This window comes from Tarenaya hassleriana, unplaced genomic scaffold, assembly GCF_000463585.1.
Source record: "Tarenaya hassleriana unplaced genomic scaffold, ASM46358v1 Cleome8, whole genome shotgun sequence".
In the NCBI taxonomy this organism is placed as follows: domain Eukaryota; kingdom Viridiplantae; phylum Streptophyta; class Magnoliopsida; order Brassicales; family Cleomaceae; genus Tarenaya; species Tarenaya hassleriana.
The window spans coordinates 4,713,486-4,728,904 of record NW_010970490.1 but is presented as its reverse complement, the minus strand read 5'-3'; the positions used below and the strand labels follow the sequence as shown (position 1 = coordinate 4,728,904).

At 36.4% G+C, this 15,419-nt stretch overlaps 4 protein-coding genes across 6 annotated transcripts; 3 read left to right on the top strand and 1 right to left on the bottom strand.

The window, feature by feature from the left end:
• Positions 1-1,143: 1,143 nt before the first annotated feature.
• On the bottom strand, positions 1,144-2,293 carry LOC104803052 (EPIDERMAL PATTERNING FACTOR-like protein 4). The gene is made up of 3 exons (XM_010526927.1): positions 1,938-2,293; positions 1,420-1,626; positions 1,144-1,280 (listed from the first exon to the last, which is right to left on the bottom strand). Exons 1-3 carry the CDS (start codon positions 2,041-2,043, stop codon positions 1,258-1,260), a joined length of 336 nt encoding a protein of 111 aa, XP_010525229.1. The 5' UTR covers positions 2,044-2,293; the 3' UTR covers positions 1,144-1,257.
• Positions 2,294-4,639: 2,346 nt separating this feature from the next.
• Positions 4,640-7,806, top strand: LOC104803050 (protein TIFY 4B-like). Of its 3 annotated transcripts, none has more exons than XM_010526925.1 (9): positions 4,640-4,893; positions 5,063-5,202; positions 5,379-5,554; positions 6,163-6,253; positions 6,347-6,512; positions 6,737-6,793; positions 6,997-7,054; positions 7,183-7,343; positions 7,423-7,806. In XM_010526925.1, exons 1-9 carry the CDS (start codon positions 4,776-4,778, stop codon positions 7,428-7,430), a joined length of 975 nt encoding a protein of 324 aa, XP_010525227.1. In that variant the 5' UTR covers positions 4,640-4,775; the 3' UTR covers positions 7,431-7,806. The 3 variants fall into 3 exon arrangements, with proteins under 3 accessions (XP_010525227.1, XP_010525226.1, XP_010525228.1); XM_010526924.1 differs by having other exon boundaries at positions 4,641-4,893; positions 6,991-7,054; XM_010526926.1 differs by having other exon boundaries at positions 4,810-4,902; positions 6,991-7,054.
• Positions 7,807-8,293: 487 nt separating this feature from the next.
• LOC104803049 (1,2-dihydroxy-3-keto-5-methylthiopentene dioxygenase 3) lies at positions 8,294-10,662 on the top strand. The gene is made up of 7 exons (XM_010526923.2): positions 8,294-8,401; positions 9,138-9,249; positions 9,331-9,425; positions 9,633-9,747; positions 9,831-9,955; positions 10,219-10,289; positions 10,383-10,662. The coding sequence occupies exons 1-7, from the start codon at positions 8,381-8,383 to the stop codon at positions 10,444-10,446; spliced, it is 603 nt and encodes a 200-aa protein (XP_010525225.1). The 5' UTR covers positions 8,294-8,380; the 3' UTR covers positions 10,447-10,662.
• A 1,609-nt stretch (positions 10,663-12,271) lies between these two features.
• Positions 12,272-14,772, top strand: LOC104803048 (heat stress transcription factor A-6b). The gene is made up of 2 exons (XM_010526922.1): positions 12,272-12,855; positions 13,858-14,772. The coding sequence occupies exons 1-2, from the start codon at positions 12,502-12,504 to the stop codon at positions 14,641-14,643; spliced, it is 1,140 nt and encodes a 379-aa protein (XP_010525224.1). The 5' UTR covers positions 12,272-12,501; the 3' UTR covers positions 14,644-14,772.
• The last annotated feature ends 647 nt before the right edge of the window (positions 14,773-15,419 follow it).

Genomic DNA, 15,419 nt, shown 5'->3' with positions numbered 1-15,419 from the left:
ATATGTGTGTGTGTGAATGGGTTTTAAAATTTTATTACCTAACAACTAGTTTGTTTTTATTGAGTTGTATATTATTTTTATTAATTTCATATAATATAGGTTAAATAATAAAAATCAGAATCATAACATTGTTCATGGTTTTGCTGTCTTTGGTCCATAGATATATTGTCTTTCAAATTTCCCAAAAAAAAAAAGGATATTTACGACTACCATTAATTTAGTGGAGAATTAATGAGTTTATTTATAGTTCCATTAATTAATTTATTTTTATTAAAATTTAAAAATGTTAGATGTTGAAATAATTATCACGTATGAAATAACAAAGTAGAAAGTAGGAAGCACCACGACGTCGGTGGTTTTGTTCTTCCATTGGCCTAATAATAAGCTTTGTTCTTTCATTGTTTTCTATTATTTTTTTGCTGCATAAATATTGCATTAACCGCATAGTTAATTGGTTTTTATCCTATAGTTTGTATAAATACACATCCAACTTTTAGAATGCTATGCTTTATAGATATTCAATTCACGTAATTAATGGAATAATTATGAAAGAGGGAACTAATGATTCTGCAAGTAAATCGCTATCGAGGAGGTCCAAAACACACATGCGTCCATATCGAGACAAGACAAATAAAAACAGTGTTTCTTGATGGAGTTGTCCGAAAATAAGGGGCAATGACCCAATTTATGTCAAACCTTTTTTTTTCTTCACTAAACTGTTCATTATTTATAATAATAATAATAATAATTATTATTATTATTATAGAAGAGCTTAAATAAATAGACATACGGTTACAAAAAAAAAAGAAGGAAATAAATTATCGCAATTAGTTAACCGCAAAACTGTACTCTCGTTGAGTAGCTAATAATGTAAGCTCAACCCCCATATAAATGCTCTATTAGATTACGGAAAAAAATATTAATACTTGTAAATATATTGCAGCTACAAACTCATTAATTAAAATTAGAAATTAGTTGATCTATCATTTAATTCCCAGCTATTTTTTTTAATCGTATGAATAAAAAATTAAAATTCTGATTTTCACTATTTGTAATTTAAAGATAGGTTACGAGATAAAGTTGGAAAAAAATACAATAATAATGATGTATAATATTTGTTATAATTACTAAAATTAAGGGGTTAAATGTGAGGGGGAGAGAGAGAAAAGGACAGTGGATGACGTCACCTAACAAAACTTACATTCCCAACGTCGTCGTTTTCTTCACATGAACCCCCAAATCAGTTTCCTCTACTTTTTATACAAAACACAGAGATTTCACTACATTCAAAGAGAGTTTTGAATTACAAAAATGTAATCAAGAAAACATAAATAATATAAAATAAAAAAGTTTTGCCTTTTTTTTTTCTAGGTTCTTTAATAATTTTTTTTTTTTTTCAGGGCATGAAGAGCCTGTTACCGCACTTGCACCGCCAGGCTTCAGGGTAGTACTCCAATGGCGTACTCAAACCGGGTTGAATCGGTACGTGAACCGGTTTACACGGTTCACACCTCCCACACTTCGATCTACATGTCGGCGGCGACGAACCCGGTCCGGTGAACCGTTTCTGACCCAGAATAACCCGACCCGGATAACCCTCTTCTCTCCCATGTTCAAGCCCGAGTCCTGTTTCAAGATCCCGAGTTAACTATCGAGTTGACTCACCACCCAATACCCAAGAACAAGAACAGGAAAAGATTTAGGTACGTATGCACAAATGGCATGCCTAGATCGCGAAATGCCGGGAAAAGTTGGGTTCTATCTTGTTGTGAAACAAAGGTTTTTCCTTTTGCAAATATGGCATATCTCGATTAGAGTGTTTTTCCGTGGGCATTTAATTTCAAACAGTAGGACGCATAATAATTGAGGGTGAATATCACTAATTTCGATGAAATGCGAGAATGATAAAAAAATAATTTTGTGTGTTGGGTTCGTACCGAGACGGGGGAGAGAGACGGCGGCGGAGGAGGAGAAGAAAGAGAGGAAGAGCAGAGCCAATGCGGCGAGAGCGGCTGAGACGAGGCGGCGGACCCCGGCGCCCATTAGCAAGATCAGCCGGCGATGATGCGCACGTTAGCGAAGACAAGTGTCCGGTGTAGTTTCTTTTCTTCCTTTTTTTTTTTTTCTGTTGATAGGTTTTACTTTGTGTGTGTGTTTGGGTTTTGGGCTTAATGTTTTGTAAAGGCGTCTAAGTCAAAGAAACATGTAGAGAGAGAGAGAGAGATTGCTTGGAGAAGGTGGGGTTCAACAGTAGAAAAGACTTTCTCAATTCATGTTTATATCTTTTATTTTTTGAAAAATTATATATCCTTGAAATTCGATTTTTTTTTAAAAAAAAAAGGAAATAGTTTTGTGGTCATGCATTTATTTTTAACATTTTAAGATCAATCACTCCTTGAGGTTATTATAGTAAGGTTTTCATAAAATGAACGGAGTTTAAAATGTTCAACCACCTACCTATATAACTCGAGGTATTTAGCACCATGGTCCCAAGGTATGTATGTTTTTAAATAAATATAACCTATTAATCGATTATTAACACTGCCACGCAATGGTTATCATTTGATTTTTTGTTGGTTGATTCCGGTAAAAGGGTTATTGTCATATATTTATAGTATATAGTTTTGAAGAAAACAATGTAATCGTGGCATTGCAGATGCCATCAATCACATTGAATATTTTTAAAACCATTGAAATATGACATACATTGACAAGTTCTAATCCAAGTCTTAATGACAATGTACATACGCATCTTTTTTAGATTAGTCCTATTAAAATCACACGTAGAAACGCGATGGAAAACGACTGTCTCACCCCGACTTCGAACCTCAAATTCGGGGAGATATGTATATTCTAAATCATATGGTTGACCATCAACTCCGAAATTAGTCTAAATTTGATCCAAAATACTCGGTTACCAAAAATAAATCTAAATTATGTTGATAGTGGTTATAGAAAAAAAAATGTAAAGATACAATAATAAATATATGAATCCAATTTGGTCAGTTCAGTCAGTGAAAATGTGACACAAATCTGCCCCGAATTCTGAGTGTTAAATGGGGGAGAGAAACGTAATTCCAATTACATATTTTGCTTCCGATTCCGGATTAGTATGGACTTTGATCCAATACATCCCGTTACCCAAAGAAAAAACAACTAAAGACAAAGGAGCAATGTTAGAAAACAATGAATAAACACAGACAGTGACGAAATGATTAAAGGGTTTGATCGATTGAGTAAAAATCCGACGTCGTTTTTTTGTGGAAAATAGAGAGAAAGAAGGAAGCGAACGTGTGCGAAGTCTTTATTAATGGAGAAGACGAAAGGAACAGTGTGGTCAAAGAGTCTACGCCCTCTGCCCATTTAATAGCATCCCCCTCTGTCTTCTTCCTTCTCTACATGCCTTGTAACGTTTCGTATTTGGTTATACGTGAGGGCGATGACCAAACTCTCTCTATTAAATCCGACGTGGGACCCACCTCTCGCCCCCCAAAAATAATATCCTTAGATTCAAAATTTAATCCAATACTTTCTTGCTTGTTTGATGGATGTTAATTAGTATATGGATTGGTTGCTCATAAAAAGACAGTTTCAAGTTATTGTTAGCTTTATATCCAATAAGAAGACAATATATCATTTCATATGATAACAATTTTTTTAAAAAAAAATTGTTTTTTTTAAGTAATCGGGTATCCTTAACCGATACTCAAAACTAATTATGGGGTAAGAGTAAGGTAGATAATTAGAATTACGTTTCTCTTCCTAACTTGAGGGTTGCATCTCTATTTCAATGGTTGACGAACTTTCCAAATTGGGTATTTTTTTTTTTGAAGTTGTTCTTACAAAAGATGTGTATATTTTCAATTAAAGTATGAAACATTAGGGAAGCCTATATATACTGACTACTGTGAATAAAATTTCAAATGGTAAACGAAGACAGCAATAAATGTGAGTGGGGCTAAAGACAAACAGGATGGGTACATGTTAATCTGACTGGTCACACAGTTCCTCAAATCTTTTTTATGTGTATTTTTTGAGGTTCACTCATACAATTTATACAAATGATTCCATCTTCCATATATATATATATATATATATATATATATATCTAAAAACTTTAAAATCACAAAACAAACAAAAATGAAATTGAATGCATAAGCGTAATACACACACAAACGAGCACCTTGGATATGATATGACCACCAACACAAATATTGTGCAATTGAACAATTATTATTATTAGGGCATAAGACGATGGGGCAAAGGCCCAATAAAAGACATCGACCCAATAGAAAGCCCATATAGGGGACGAAGCTTAGCCTACGGTGTCTGAACAGTGTCCCTACAAAGGGAACACCATACCCAACTATATATATATATATATATATATGTTGGTTTGTTCTCTTTGCATCTTAAAGCATGTAAATATATTAATCTAATTTATATTTTTTCACTTAGAAAAAAACCTTTATATACGAAAATATTTTTTTTTGAAAAAAATGGCAATGATGTAATTAGAGGAGACGATTACGTGCAAATAGTAAATATAAAGAGCCGTCATTAGGATTTAGGCCATATTAAATACGGACAGGGATCTTACGTGGCAGTCTAGGGTGCATCACCCCAAGCCCCAAGGACTCCTTTCTTCTTCCCCCCCTCCCTCCCCCTCTCTCTTTTCCGATTTCGCCCTCCAAACCCTCCAATTATTACGGAAACGCCACTGCTCGGCGGCGGAGAGCTCCGGTGAGGCCCTTCGACTGGAATCCGCGGAGGAGATGGACGCCGGAGTATCCCTGGCGAAGTCTATACTGGAAAAGCCCCTCAAGCTTCTCACCGAGGAGGACATTTCTCAGCTCACTCGCGAGGACTGTCGCAAATTCCTCAAAGAGAAAGGTTTTTCATGTACTTTTTCCCGTTTTGCCCTTCTTCTCCCTTCGTATTTCCCCCCGGACTGCCACTCCCGGAGTGGGAGTCTCCTGAGATTGAGCTGTCTGTGTGTGTCCTTGTTGAGCTTGTTTGTGTTTTTTTCTTCGGTAATGGCGGCTGACACGTGCCGAAACAGGAATGCGCAGACCTTCGTGGAACAAATCGCAGGCGATCCAGCAGGTTCTCTCCCTCAAGGCTCTGTTTGAGCCCGGCGACGATTCAGGGGCCGGATTTCTTCGGAAGATCCTCGTTTCTCAGCCGGAAAATCTCCGTCGCGTGAGTTTTTTTCTTCTGATTTCGAGTAGTTAGATGTACCCACAAGTATATGTATGTACTTGGACTTGGTTTCCGTTTTCCTGGCAGAATCGCAGAAAAAGATTTGAAATTTGTGTTAGAGAAGGAGAGATTAAAGCTGTTTTGGCGCTGTGTTGCTTTGTTTACCTTGTGCATAGGTTACGTCATCTTCGACAGAGCCAACCAAGGATTCGGGATCTGGCGGTCGGATTCGTTTACCGGAAGATGATGACAACTTCCCATACCACGGGAAGGATTCTCCGAGGTCAGAGTTTTCCGGCGGCTCTGGCCAGTATGTAGGAGAGAAGGATAGCTACAGGACAATATCTTCCAGGTTTTCTTTTTGTCCGTTTGCTTGAATTTCATGTGATTCTTCTCCTCTCGGGTGCATCGGTGTTTAGAAGGAAATGACTCATTGTGACAGTTGAGGTTGATCCCTCCTGTCCTGTCAGGTCTTTGTTTATGTGGAAATGTGTATTCTCTGGTTGGTGTCTTGGCATATTGAAAGGAACATTCTTTCCATGAGTTCAGAGTTGATTATAGGATATAGAGGGACCATTAGGCTAAACAACTTCAGATATATCGTGTCCCGATGAGACAAATACCAGAGAGAATGTCAAATGCGGTTCCTCTGAAACCAAAAACAAGTTAAACAGTTAGAATGTCCTTACGAACAATGGAAATTTTAACAATGTTGGCTTCATTGCCTCCTTCCCTCAGCCGTGTATCTGACCTGTGATTCTCTCGTGGCTTATGAAGTTAGACGGTAGTCAGTGAATCAGATATCTTACCATAATATACGGTGTTGCTATCCGGTGCATGTTATATCAGTGAATAACTTCCCCGAGAGGCTTTCTAATTCGAGTTTTTTTTTTTAAAGATTCCTTATCTGTATGATTCGAGTTTTAAGACGACGTATTCATAATGTTGCTCTTGCTGCAGAAGTTCAAGTGAAACAAACTCCATGGTTGGGCAAATGACGATCTTCTATTGTGGGAAGGTTGTTGTGTATGATGGAATACTGCCCGAAAAGGTAGTAAACGATATAATTCCAGTCATGGCTTTAAAAGAATTGAATACCCGATATGGCACGTTTTGATCATGCATCAAGAATACGGGTTTGCAGGCACGATCGGTCATGCACTTTGCAGCGAGTCCAATTGATATGCCCGGAAAAGATTTGTTTGGTGGGAACCCGACCCTTTGTTCCTATCCATCCCATCCACAGCCGGCTACTGAAAATTGCGGCCTTTTCGCTCCTAGCATCATGATTTCCAAGCCCGTGATTACAGGTAAGTTTTTGTTTAGATATCTAAACTCTTTGTTTGGGGTTAATAGACAATGTAGAAACTGCAAATAATCCGTGTCTGCATATGTGAACCATTCTGTAAAAGTGTATGGTTTAGGAATCTTGTTGCGCTGTAGACTTTAATCTTGTTTGACATCCGATGTTCTTTCCATTGGAACCGGACATTGTCCAATGATTGCTAACTGAGGGTTTAACCTCATATTTCAGACAAGATGGTGGAACTTCCTCAGCATTGCCCTGAGAAGGCTTCTCCTGATTCTGCCGGTATAAACAGTGCTTAATATTTTGCCAAGACATACAGAACAAACATTTTCTTTTTCAATTTACCGTGCTTAAAACAGCACAACCAGTTGAACAAACCTGGATTCGAAAACTGGTTTTGCTCATTATTCATGCTCGGAAAACTGGAAATTCAATCAGAGCATATCCATCGGTCTGATAATTTCTTGTTCTTTCATAAGATGTAGAGGGTCAGATGAGCAGAAAGGTATCGCTGCAGAGATATCGCGAAAAGCGGAAGGACAGGTGCTCTTCAGTAACTATAAACAGCAACATTACCATGTCGTGCATAATATTATATTACCTGCTTGTTCGAGGTTAATGTAACACTCCATAACTTGATATAGATGTATATAATGTGTTCGTGTGAGCAGAAGATTCTCAAAGGGCAGAAAGGCTCAGGGAGTTGGGTCATCCAGCTTGGAGATGTATTTGAGCCATCAAGCTCGGTACGGACGATCGGACATTGCCAACACAGCTTCTCCCGAAAATCGGACAAAAGACTCCAATCCCTCGGTTGATCTAAACAGCGAAGGTATGAACGAAAACATGAACACCCTTTTACTGACTGATCGGTTTTCCATTCACTCCACTGGTTGTCGGTTTTTTCACAGAATTTTGACAGTGTGAGATTGCGAAAAACGCATCTGGGGGGTTGGTTACTCGTAGCATGTTCCAGTCCTGTGACAAAGTTGACATCTTTAACCGAGGAGAAGAAAGGAAACACGACCAGACAGGGAATGAACCCATCTATTCCTGGTCTGAAACACGTGCGGGAAGTTGACATCTCGAGTCTTGATTCGTCTCTTCTTTTAGGGTGAACCCTTCTGCTCTGATCGGCTATAATTTTTGGGTGATTAGTATTAGCTCTAGTTGCCATCCATTTTGTTTTCTGATTCTTCTCCTCTCTTTAGATTTTCTCTGGCTGCCGGTTGTAATATGTAAATGTTGTCTTGACCCTTTTTTTTTATTAATCTCAGTAGCTATGTTGCATTGCATGCAAAGTTTTTTTTTTTTATTGGTTGTAATATATAAATACCTAAACTTTTATATAATTCCTATAAAATTTCTATATAAATACTTGAATTATAAAACTTCTATATAAATATATAAATTTTAATTTTTTTAAAAAATAAATATAAATTTTAGATATTTTTTAAATAAAAATAGATGATGATTTTAAGTTTATTTAGGAGTTTTTTAGAATTCTAGATATTTATAAAAGATTTTAGAAAAGTTTAGATGTTTATATAAAAGTTTTATATTTCAAATATTTATCTGATATTTTTTATAAAAGTTTAGGTATTTTTATTTGATTTTTTTTATTGGTCGTAATATAATTATTAAATCAGCCACTAATTAGAGTTAAAACAGAAACATGAAATTTAATTTGATTTGAGACACCTCTTTTCTGCGGTCAATGAAAAAGGGTAGTTTGGTCTTTTAACATCAATATATGTATATATATCAGTATTACTGGTTTTCTCCATCTGCGAAAGAAATCATAGATCGCGTGGTCTCGAAGGAGAGAGGAGATAAGGAAGAAGACAATCGAAGACGCCGCAGATAATCATGGGTGTTCCGATGGAGAAGGTATTCTTTTTCTTCTTTCCTCTGTTTGGTTCCTCGGAAAATTTTCGTCTCGATTCATCAGAATTTTTCCTGGGGGAGTTCATTTCGACGATTGTTCGTGGATGTTTGCGCTCGTGTTTTGTTGGCCTTTTTTTTCATATGGTTGTTGATTACATGAGGTTACAAACTCTAAGAATTATGTTTTCCCCGCCTCTGATCGATGATCGGCGATGGGTTAGTGGGCATCTCCATGGAATGTAAATGGTGAAATTGATATCGATTTAGGCTCTGGAAATCGAATTCGCTTAATCGGCTATACTTCTTTTTCGATCTGAGTTAGGTTTAGGAGTTGTCGACTTCTGCAAGTTTTATCTTTTAGGGTTTATTGCAAAATCAGGTAACTTTTGTGTTGTTGATTTCTTTCTGCGGGTCAAGTCTTAATACAATCATCATCAGAGTTTGAGCTCTTCTTGCAAGTAGTTTGCTCCCTTTACGTTCAGTAGCGATTTGTCCCGCTTCCAAAGGTGTGATGATGGCTTGGAAACATTTCCATTTTGGCTGTTGAAGTTGTATAACTCGGTAGATTGGGTCAATGGAATCAGATCAAATCCGATCATCGGCTGTAAATGACGGCCATTTCCTTGTTATAGAAAAGCCCTGACCTATAGTTCATCATAATTTGGCCTTTTTGTTCAGTTGATTTTCATCACCATAGTTTTGTTTTGCCAGCGAAATGACGTTTTTTTCTGCCTGTTAGGATCCGAGAGAAGAAATCATCCAGGCTTGGTACATGGATGATAGCAATGAGGACCAGAGGCTTCCCCATCATAAGGAACCTAAGGAATTCGTATCTCTGGACAAACTTGCCGGTGGGTATCTTTAATGCTCTTTTTTTTTTTTGCAATATGGGTCTTTCTTTTTCTTACATGTAACTTGCTTTGGGATTCCAGAGCTTGGAGTAGTTAGCTGGAGGTTGGATGCTGATAACTATGAAACGGATGAGGAACTGAAAAAGATCCGTGAAGCTCGCGGTTACTCCTACATGGTTTGTGGCCTTTATCTTTGATGATTTTTATTATCTCTGCTTATCTTACACTGGATCTGATCAGGAGTCATTTGGTTTCTACCCGGTCATCTTTAATGTTTACACTGTCTTTCTGGGGTTTTCATGCGATTTCCTTCGATTTTCCTTTCTGCCTCACTTTTTGAGATTTGGGTATTTAAGATTGACGATGGAAGGATCTGTTTTCAGGACTTTTGCGAGGTTTGCCCTGAAAAGCTTCCAAATTACGAGGAGAAAATTAAGAACTTTTTCGAAGAACATTTGCATACTGATGAAGAGATCCGCTACTGCGTTGCAGGAAGTGGTAGGCACATTTTACTTGCCTGTGTTTATTGTCTGAACCTATGAAGAGAGCATCATACTTATCACATTTTTTCCATGGCAAAGGTTATTTTGATGTCAGGGACCGGAATGATGCATGGATCCGAATTTGGGTAAAGAAGGGGGCGATGATAGTCTTGCCTGCTGGAATATACCATCGCTTCACATTGGATTCAGACAACTATATCAAGGTACCAAAAAATATACATTTATGTGAACAAAATCACCAGCTAACAGTTCTTCTTTCTCGCATCTATAATGTCCTCGGGATTTGTAGAATTTCACACCAACTAGTACCGGTAAATTTAGTAAGGGGGTATATAGGACTTGTCCATTGCATTCTAGAGGATAGTGCAAGAGAATCTGAAAACCTTTGTTTGTCTTTTTCCTTTCGGGAATTGTCTGATACGTTAAGAAAAATAGATCCTTTATCGTCGTTTTGTTGTTCAAACAGGCAATGCGTCTGTTCGTGGGTGACCCGGTTTGGACACCATTCAATCGCCCTCATGACCATCTTCCTGCAAGGTACAACACAATTGTCTCTATATCCCTCTCTCACACTCTGTGTATGTCGAAATAGTTCAGCTAACGAACCAGGAAACTCGGGGTTTCGTACAGGAAAGAGTACGTCGACAGTTTCCTGAAGGAGGCTGGGGGTAACGCCATCGATGCCTCGGCTTAGAGGGCTTTGTCGGATTTATCGGTTTGTATAAGTAAAAAACATATGCAATAAAGAGAGGAGGAAGCGTTATCTCCTTGCATGCAAAATGGTCATGCATTGTACGAAGAATGGACTTCTTCTGCATGTTGTGTAGTTTTCACTTCGTGTGTCTTTACTTTAGGGTCTTTGATCCTTTGACCATTCGACTTCCGTTCTTGATAAAGCTAGTTTACGAAAGTAGGGTATATATTTGGTTAATACTTAATAGCCATATAATCAAATCAATCAATTTAAATATAATAATATATAATTGTATTTGAATTGAATGTGATATAAAATCTGAATGGAATATCATTTTTAAAATGAAAAGATCGAATTCAAACCGAATAAGAAACAACAACAAAAAATAATAAATTTTTGAATTGGTTACTTTTTATAAAATAGCGAATCAAATATAAATGTAAATTTAATCGAACTGAATCATAAAAAAATAATTTGAAATGGTTATATGCAATACCGAAATTAAAACTGAAATAACCATTCCAAGTGAAAGTCTGTGACCACACTTTGCCAAATCTATTTACAAAGACAAGTGTTCCTTGTCTGCTTTTCTATGCGTTCCTTCCAAGCGATGAGGAGAAAATATTTATGTAAGATAATAATATTTTATTAATCAAAATATCTAAACCAAATAATAATAAAAAAATAAAATATCTTACATCTTTTCCCAAACTAATAACCTGATCTCTGGTGTGTTAGTCAACGTGTTTCGCGTGATTCCTTTCATTCCACGACATAGATATGACATAGACATAGACATAAAGGCAAGAGGTGGCACGTGTCCCTTTTTCTAGGGTTACACTTACGCCTCGAATCTTTCATTTATTAATTTAATTCATTTTATAGAAAATTAAGACAAATTTTGTTTTAAAAAGAGAGGCTTAAGCTGCTGCAGATGGATTGGATGGGGCACGTAAGCTTCTTCACAACCCACGTGTCAATTTCTTATAAATTTTAATTATATATGCTAATTGGACCAGACTGAATCCAAATATTATTAGGTAATGAGAAACATATATATATATATATAATTGAAAATCCATCGTAAATTTGAGCATTCGTCTGCATAAACAGAAGAAAAATATTATTAGACGACTGTATAGTGGTTTAAGCTTTGAGGCCTCGTTAATTTTGAAATGCTATTTTCTGAACATATATAATTCGGAAAAATGCTTCGTTGGCATATATAGTATTAAATAATGTGATTTTCATAAATGTTCGAACCGAGATTAAAGAATTGTTAAGAACTTTAATTATTTGCTGTGCAGGTTCGCTCCCTTAATATTTTCAATATATATATATATAAAATGCAATATTGGTAAGATTTTATTATGCATTTTATAAGTTTTTTTTTCTCTTGGTACGTTATGTTATAATGGTCCTTGGCCCTCCTCTTTTCGCCCTATAAGAACAACGAAAAGACTTATATATCCATAAATAAATACGGAGACCAAGACGGTGCACAATACATGCATTCATATAATTTGGACACCAATCATATGGATACACAACACATTTATATATCCATATATAATTAGAAGCCTAAATATTTATTAGAAAATATTTTTTTATATAAGAATGACGTATTAGGAAAGAAAGAAAATATCTTTGCTTTGCTTTTTGATCCCATTCGATCATGATGCCAACACAAAAAATGGAATATAAAATTTAAAAATCTAGAAAAAACAATGTTCAAAAGAGGAAAATCCATCATCATAAATAACTATTATAAAACCCCTTTCGCTTTCTCTCTCTCTCTCCCGTATCTCCCGTCTTCTCCATTCTTCCTCCCCTCACACCATCGCTTGCACCATCTCTCTCCAGATTTTTCAAAGGTCCAACCTTTCAGTGTTATTTTCTTCTTCTATAGGGTTCAAATACCTCACATTTCTGCGTCAGATTCGTCCGATTTCATTTCGTATCGACCCGTGTTGATATAGTATTCAACACTTGGCCAGATTCATTGGAAACCCACAAAAAGATCGGGACTTTTCTTCGTTTCCGCTCTTGAAAACCATGGATCCATCATATCGAGCCATAAAAGAGGAGTTTCCAGGAATCAATAACTCATCATCATCATCATCATCATCATCATCACCATATTCGTCTTCCACTTTCATCTACTCAACCATGGCCGCCAATTCGAGCTCTCCTCAACCAATGGAGGGTCTTCGCGAATCTGGGCCACCGCCTTTTCTGACAAAGACATACGATATAGTTGAAGATTCAAGAACTAATCACATCGTGTCTTGGAGCAAACACAGCAACAGCTTCGTTGTCTGGGACCCACAGGCCTTTGCAATGAGTCTCCTCCCCAGACACTTCAAGCACAGTAACTTCTCCAGCTTCGTCAGACAGCTCAATACCTATGTATTTATTTTCTCCCTCCCTCTCTCTACTTTCCGCTTTCTTCGCCATCTTCCTTCGGTTTTTGTTTTTTCTTAAATTTTCCCCTTAATTCTATAAGTTACAGAAACACCCAACCTGGTTTTGTAATTACCTACCCAAGGATTTGCATTGTTTGTTTACGGCGATTACAGCATACTTTTATATATGTGTGTATATATATATATATATATTGTAAGAAGAGCATAGAGATCCATGGACAATCGATGAGATGGGGATGGAAACATTAATTTCATGCTTTCTCGGGTTAAAGCTTTATGGTGAAGCAAAATTTGATGTGAGTTATTGAGATTTGGTTTTTTGTTTACTTTACCTAACTATTATTGGGGGTTAATTTGTTGGGTTAATTTGGAGTGGTTTGGTGCAATTAAGACGCTTGATCTAATATTGTGTGAGCTTGAAAGATGTATGTGTACACACTCATGTATATATATAGAGAGAGATGTTTGTTGTTGTCAACTATTTGCATTGGTCCGGATTGTTTCCGAAACTTCTGGAGATTATATATCTTATAGGCAACTTGTTGATTTTTTCTAGATGTTTCTTCCATCAGGACAAGAATCTTCCAAATTGCTTTCCTCTAGCGAATTCTCTAGAACATTGGTATATGGATCTTCTGCCTATATAATATATACACGCACACACGAAAGAACTGAGATCTAGACAAATGTAGTTGCATAAGATATAGACACTATACATATTCATGTCTGTCAATTGATGTTTATCATATATAGACTTATGAATCTTTGTTTGTAGATATGTTTCTTTATGAGCTCAAGACGTCTATACATATAGATGCATGCATACATATAGGAGCCCAGATATAACTACATATTTGTAATGCTTGAAATGCACAAGACGTAGATGCTCGCATTTACATTTTAGAGCTGATTTGAGGTCTTAACTTTAGCTATACTGATGAGAAGGTTAACTTTGATGAAATGTTGTGGTTTGAGATACGTTTAGGGTTTCAGAAAGGTCAATCCTGATCGGTGGGAGTTTGCAAATGAGGGGTTTCTAAGGGGGCAAAAGCATCTCCTCAAGTCCATTAGGAGAAGAAAGTGTAACAATCAACAGCAGACACCACAACAACAATCTCTAGATTCTTGCGTTGAAGTTGGAAGGTTCGGTCTTGATGGAGAGATAGATCGGCTAAGGCGTGACAAACAAGCGCTCATGATGGAGCTCGTGAGGCTGAGACAACAGCAACAGAACACCAAATCTTATCTGACGTTAATGGAGGAGAAACTCAAGAAGACGGAGACGAAACAGCAACAGATGATGAGTTTCCTTGCACGGGCGATGCAGAATCCCGAATTCGTGCAACAACTTGTCCATCAAAAGGACAAGAGGAAGGAGCTAGAAGAGGCGATCAACAAGAAGAGAAGAAGGCCGATCGACCGAGGGACGAGCAATGTCATCGATGTGGTGGGTGATGGTGATAATGATCATGGCCATGCTGATGCATACCTTGATGACATCAAACAAGAAACATACCAAGACATGTCTGAATTCGGCGTGTTAGAATTGGACAGACTTGCTATGGACATCCAAGGACATGGAGACAACACAAAGGAAGAGTGCTGTGTGAATGTGGAAGAAGAAGAAGAAGAAGATGAAGGGTTTTGGGAGGATTTGTTAAATGAATATCATATTAATATTCAAGAAGATTTGGGGATTTTGGGAGGTGAAGAGGAGAATGTTGATGATTTGGTAGAGCAATTAGGCTGCTTGGGTTCAATTCCTCGCTAATTATGGGAAGAAGAATTGTTTGATGAGGAGATGATTAATTTAATAGTTTGGTTTAATTTGCTCTTAATTTGCTTATTTTGTTCAATGTCCCTAATTAATGGGCATTAATCTTGGACTCATTAAGGTTATTCTCTTGTTGTTTGCAGATTTAAAAAACGTTTTCATTGGAAAACATTTTTTTTTTAAATTTTGATTCTTTTCCCTTTTCTCAATGAATAACATCTATTTCGAATATGTAAAAAGGTAGATAAAAATCTAATTACTTGGAAAGAAAACATAACATTAAGTATTTTTAAAGAGGAAAATCCATGAAAATAAAAGCATATGCATATAATCAAATAATGTAGCATATATAGTGCAATTTAATTAAAAAAATCTAACTGTTGAGAATTACAATTAGATTATTTATTTGGAATTACTCTATCCCTATTAATGATTGATTAATTAATTTAATAATCAAAATCATATGGTTTGCTAAAAACCAACGAATTCCTCCTTTTTCTGGGTTTGCATTCTAATTAATTTCTAATTCAGGTATATTTTCCATGAACTTAAAACCCTTTGATTACTGCCAGCTCCTTGGTCAATCACAACATTAATATACATATGATCAATTATCACGAGATTTTGTAATAAATTTAGTATTAGATTTATATAAAGATGTTACAATAGTCCTTTTTAAATTAAATATACTCATGTAAGAATTGAGTCATGTAGAAACGTAATCTTTGATTTCTTTATTTTATAATTTGAGCCTATTTATATTATAATTTTAC

What these genes read in the sequence shown, in the direction of transcription:
- LOC104803048 (XM_010526922.1), top strand. Translation starts at nt 12,502, where the DNA reads ATGGATCCATCATATCGAGCCATAAAAGAGGAGTTTCCAGGAATCAAT. An exon ending in TCAGACAGCTCAATACCTAT is followed by an intron (nt 12,856 to 13,857) that starts GTATTTATTTTC and finishes AGATACGTTTAG; the next exon opens with GGTTTCAGAAAGGTCAATCC.
- LOC104803049 (XM_010526923.2), top strand. Translation starts at nt 8,381, where the DNA reads ATGGGTGTTCCGATGGAGAAG. An exon ending in ATCTCTGGACAAACTTGCCG is followed by an intron (nt 9,250 to 9,330) that starts GTGGGTATCTTT and finishes TTGGGATTCCAG; the next exon opens with AGCTTGGAGTAGTTAGCTGG. An exon ending in ATTCAGACAACTATATCAAG is followed by an intron (nt 9,956 to 10,218) that starts GTACCAAAAAAT and finishes TTGTTCAAACAG; the next exon opens with GCAATGCGTCTGTTCGTGGG.
- LOC104803052 (XM_010526927.1), bottom strand. Translation starts at nt 2,043, where the DNA reads ATGGGCGCCGGGGTCCGCCGCCTCGTCTCAGCCGCTCTCGCCGCATTG. An exon ending in CGTCTCTCTCCCCCGTCTCG is followed by an intron (nt 1,627 to 1,937) that starts GTACGAACCCAA and finishes ATCTTGAAACAG; the next exon opens with GACTCGGGCTTGAACATGGG. An exon ending in AGCCTGGCGGTGCAAGTGCG is followed by an intron (nt 1,281 to 1,419) that starts GTAACAGGCTCT and finishes CTTTGAATGTAG; the next exon opens with TGAAATCTCTGTGTTTTGTA.
- LOC104803050 (XM_010526924.1), top strand. Translation starts at nt 4,776, where the DNA reads ATGGACGCCGGAGTATCCCTGGCGAAGTCTATACTGGAAAAGCCCCTC. An exon ending in TTCCAAGCCCGTGATTACAG is followed by an intron (nt 6,513 to 6,736) that starts GTAAGTTTTTGT and finishes CTCATATTTCAG; the next exon opens with ACAAGATGGTGGAACTTCCT. An exon ending in GGCTTCTCCTGATTCTGCCG is followed by an intron (nt 6,794 to 6,990) that starts GTATAAACAGTG and finishes TTCTTTCATAAG; the next exon opens with ATGTAGAGGGTCAGATGAGC.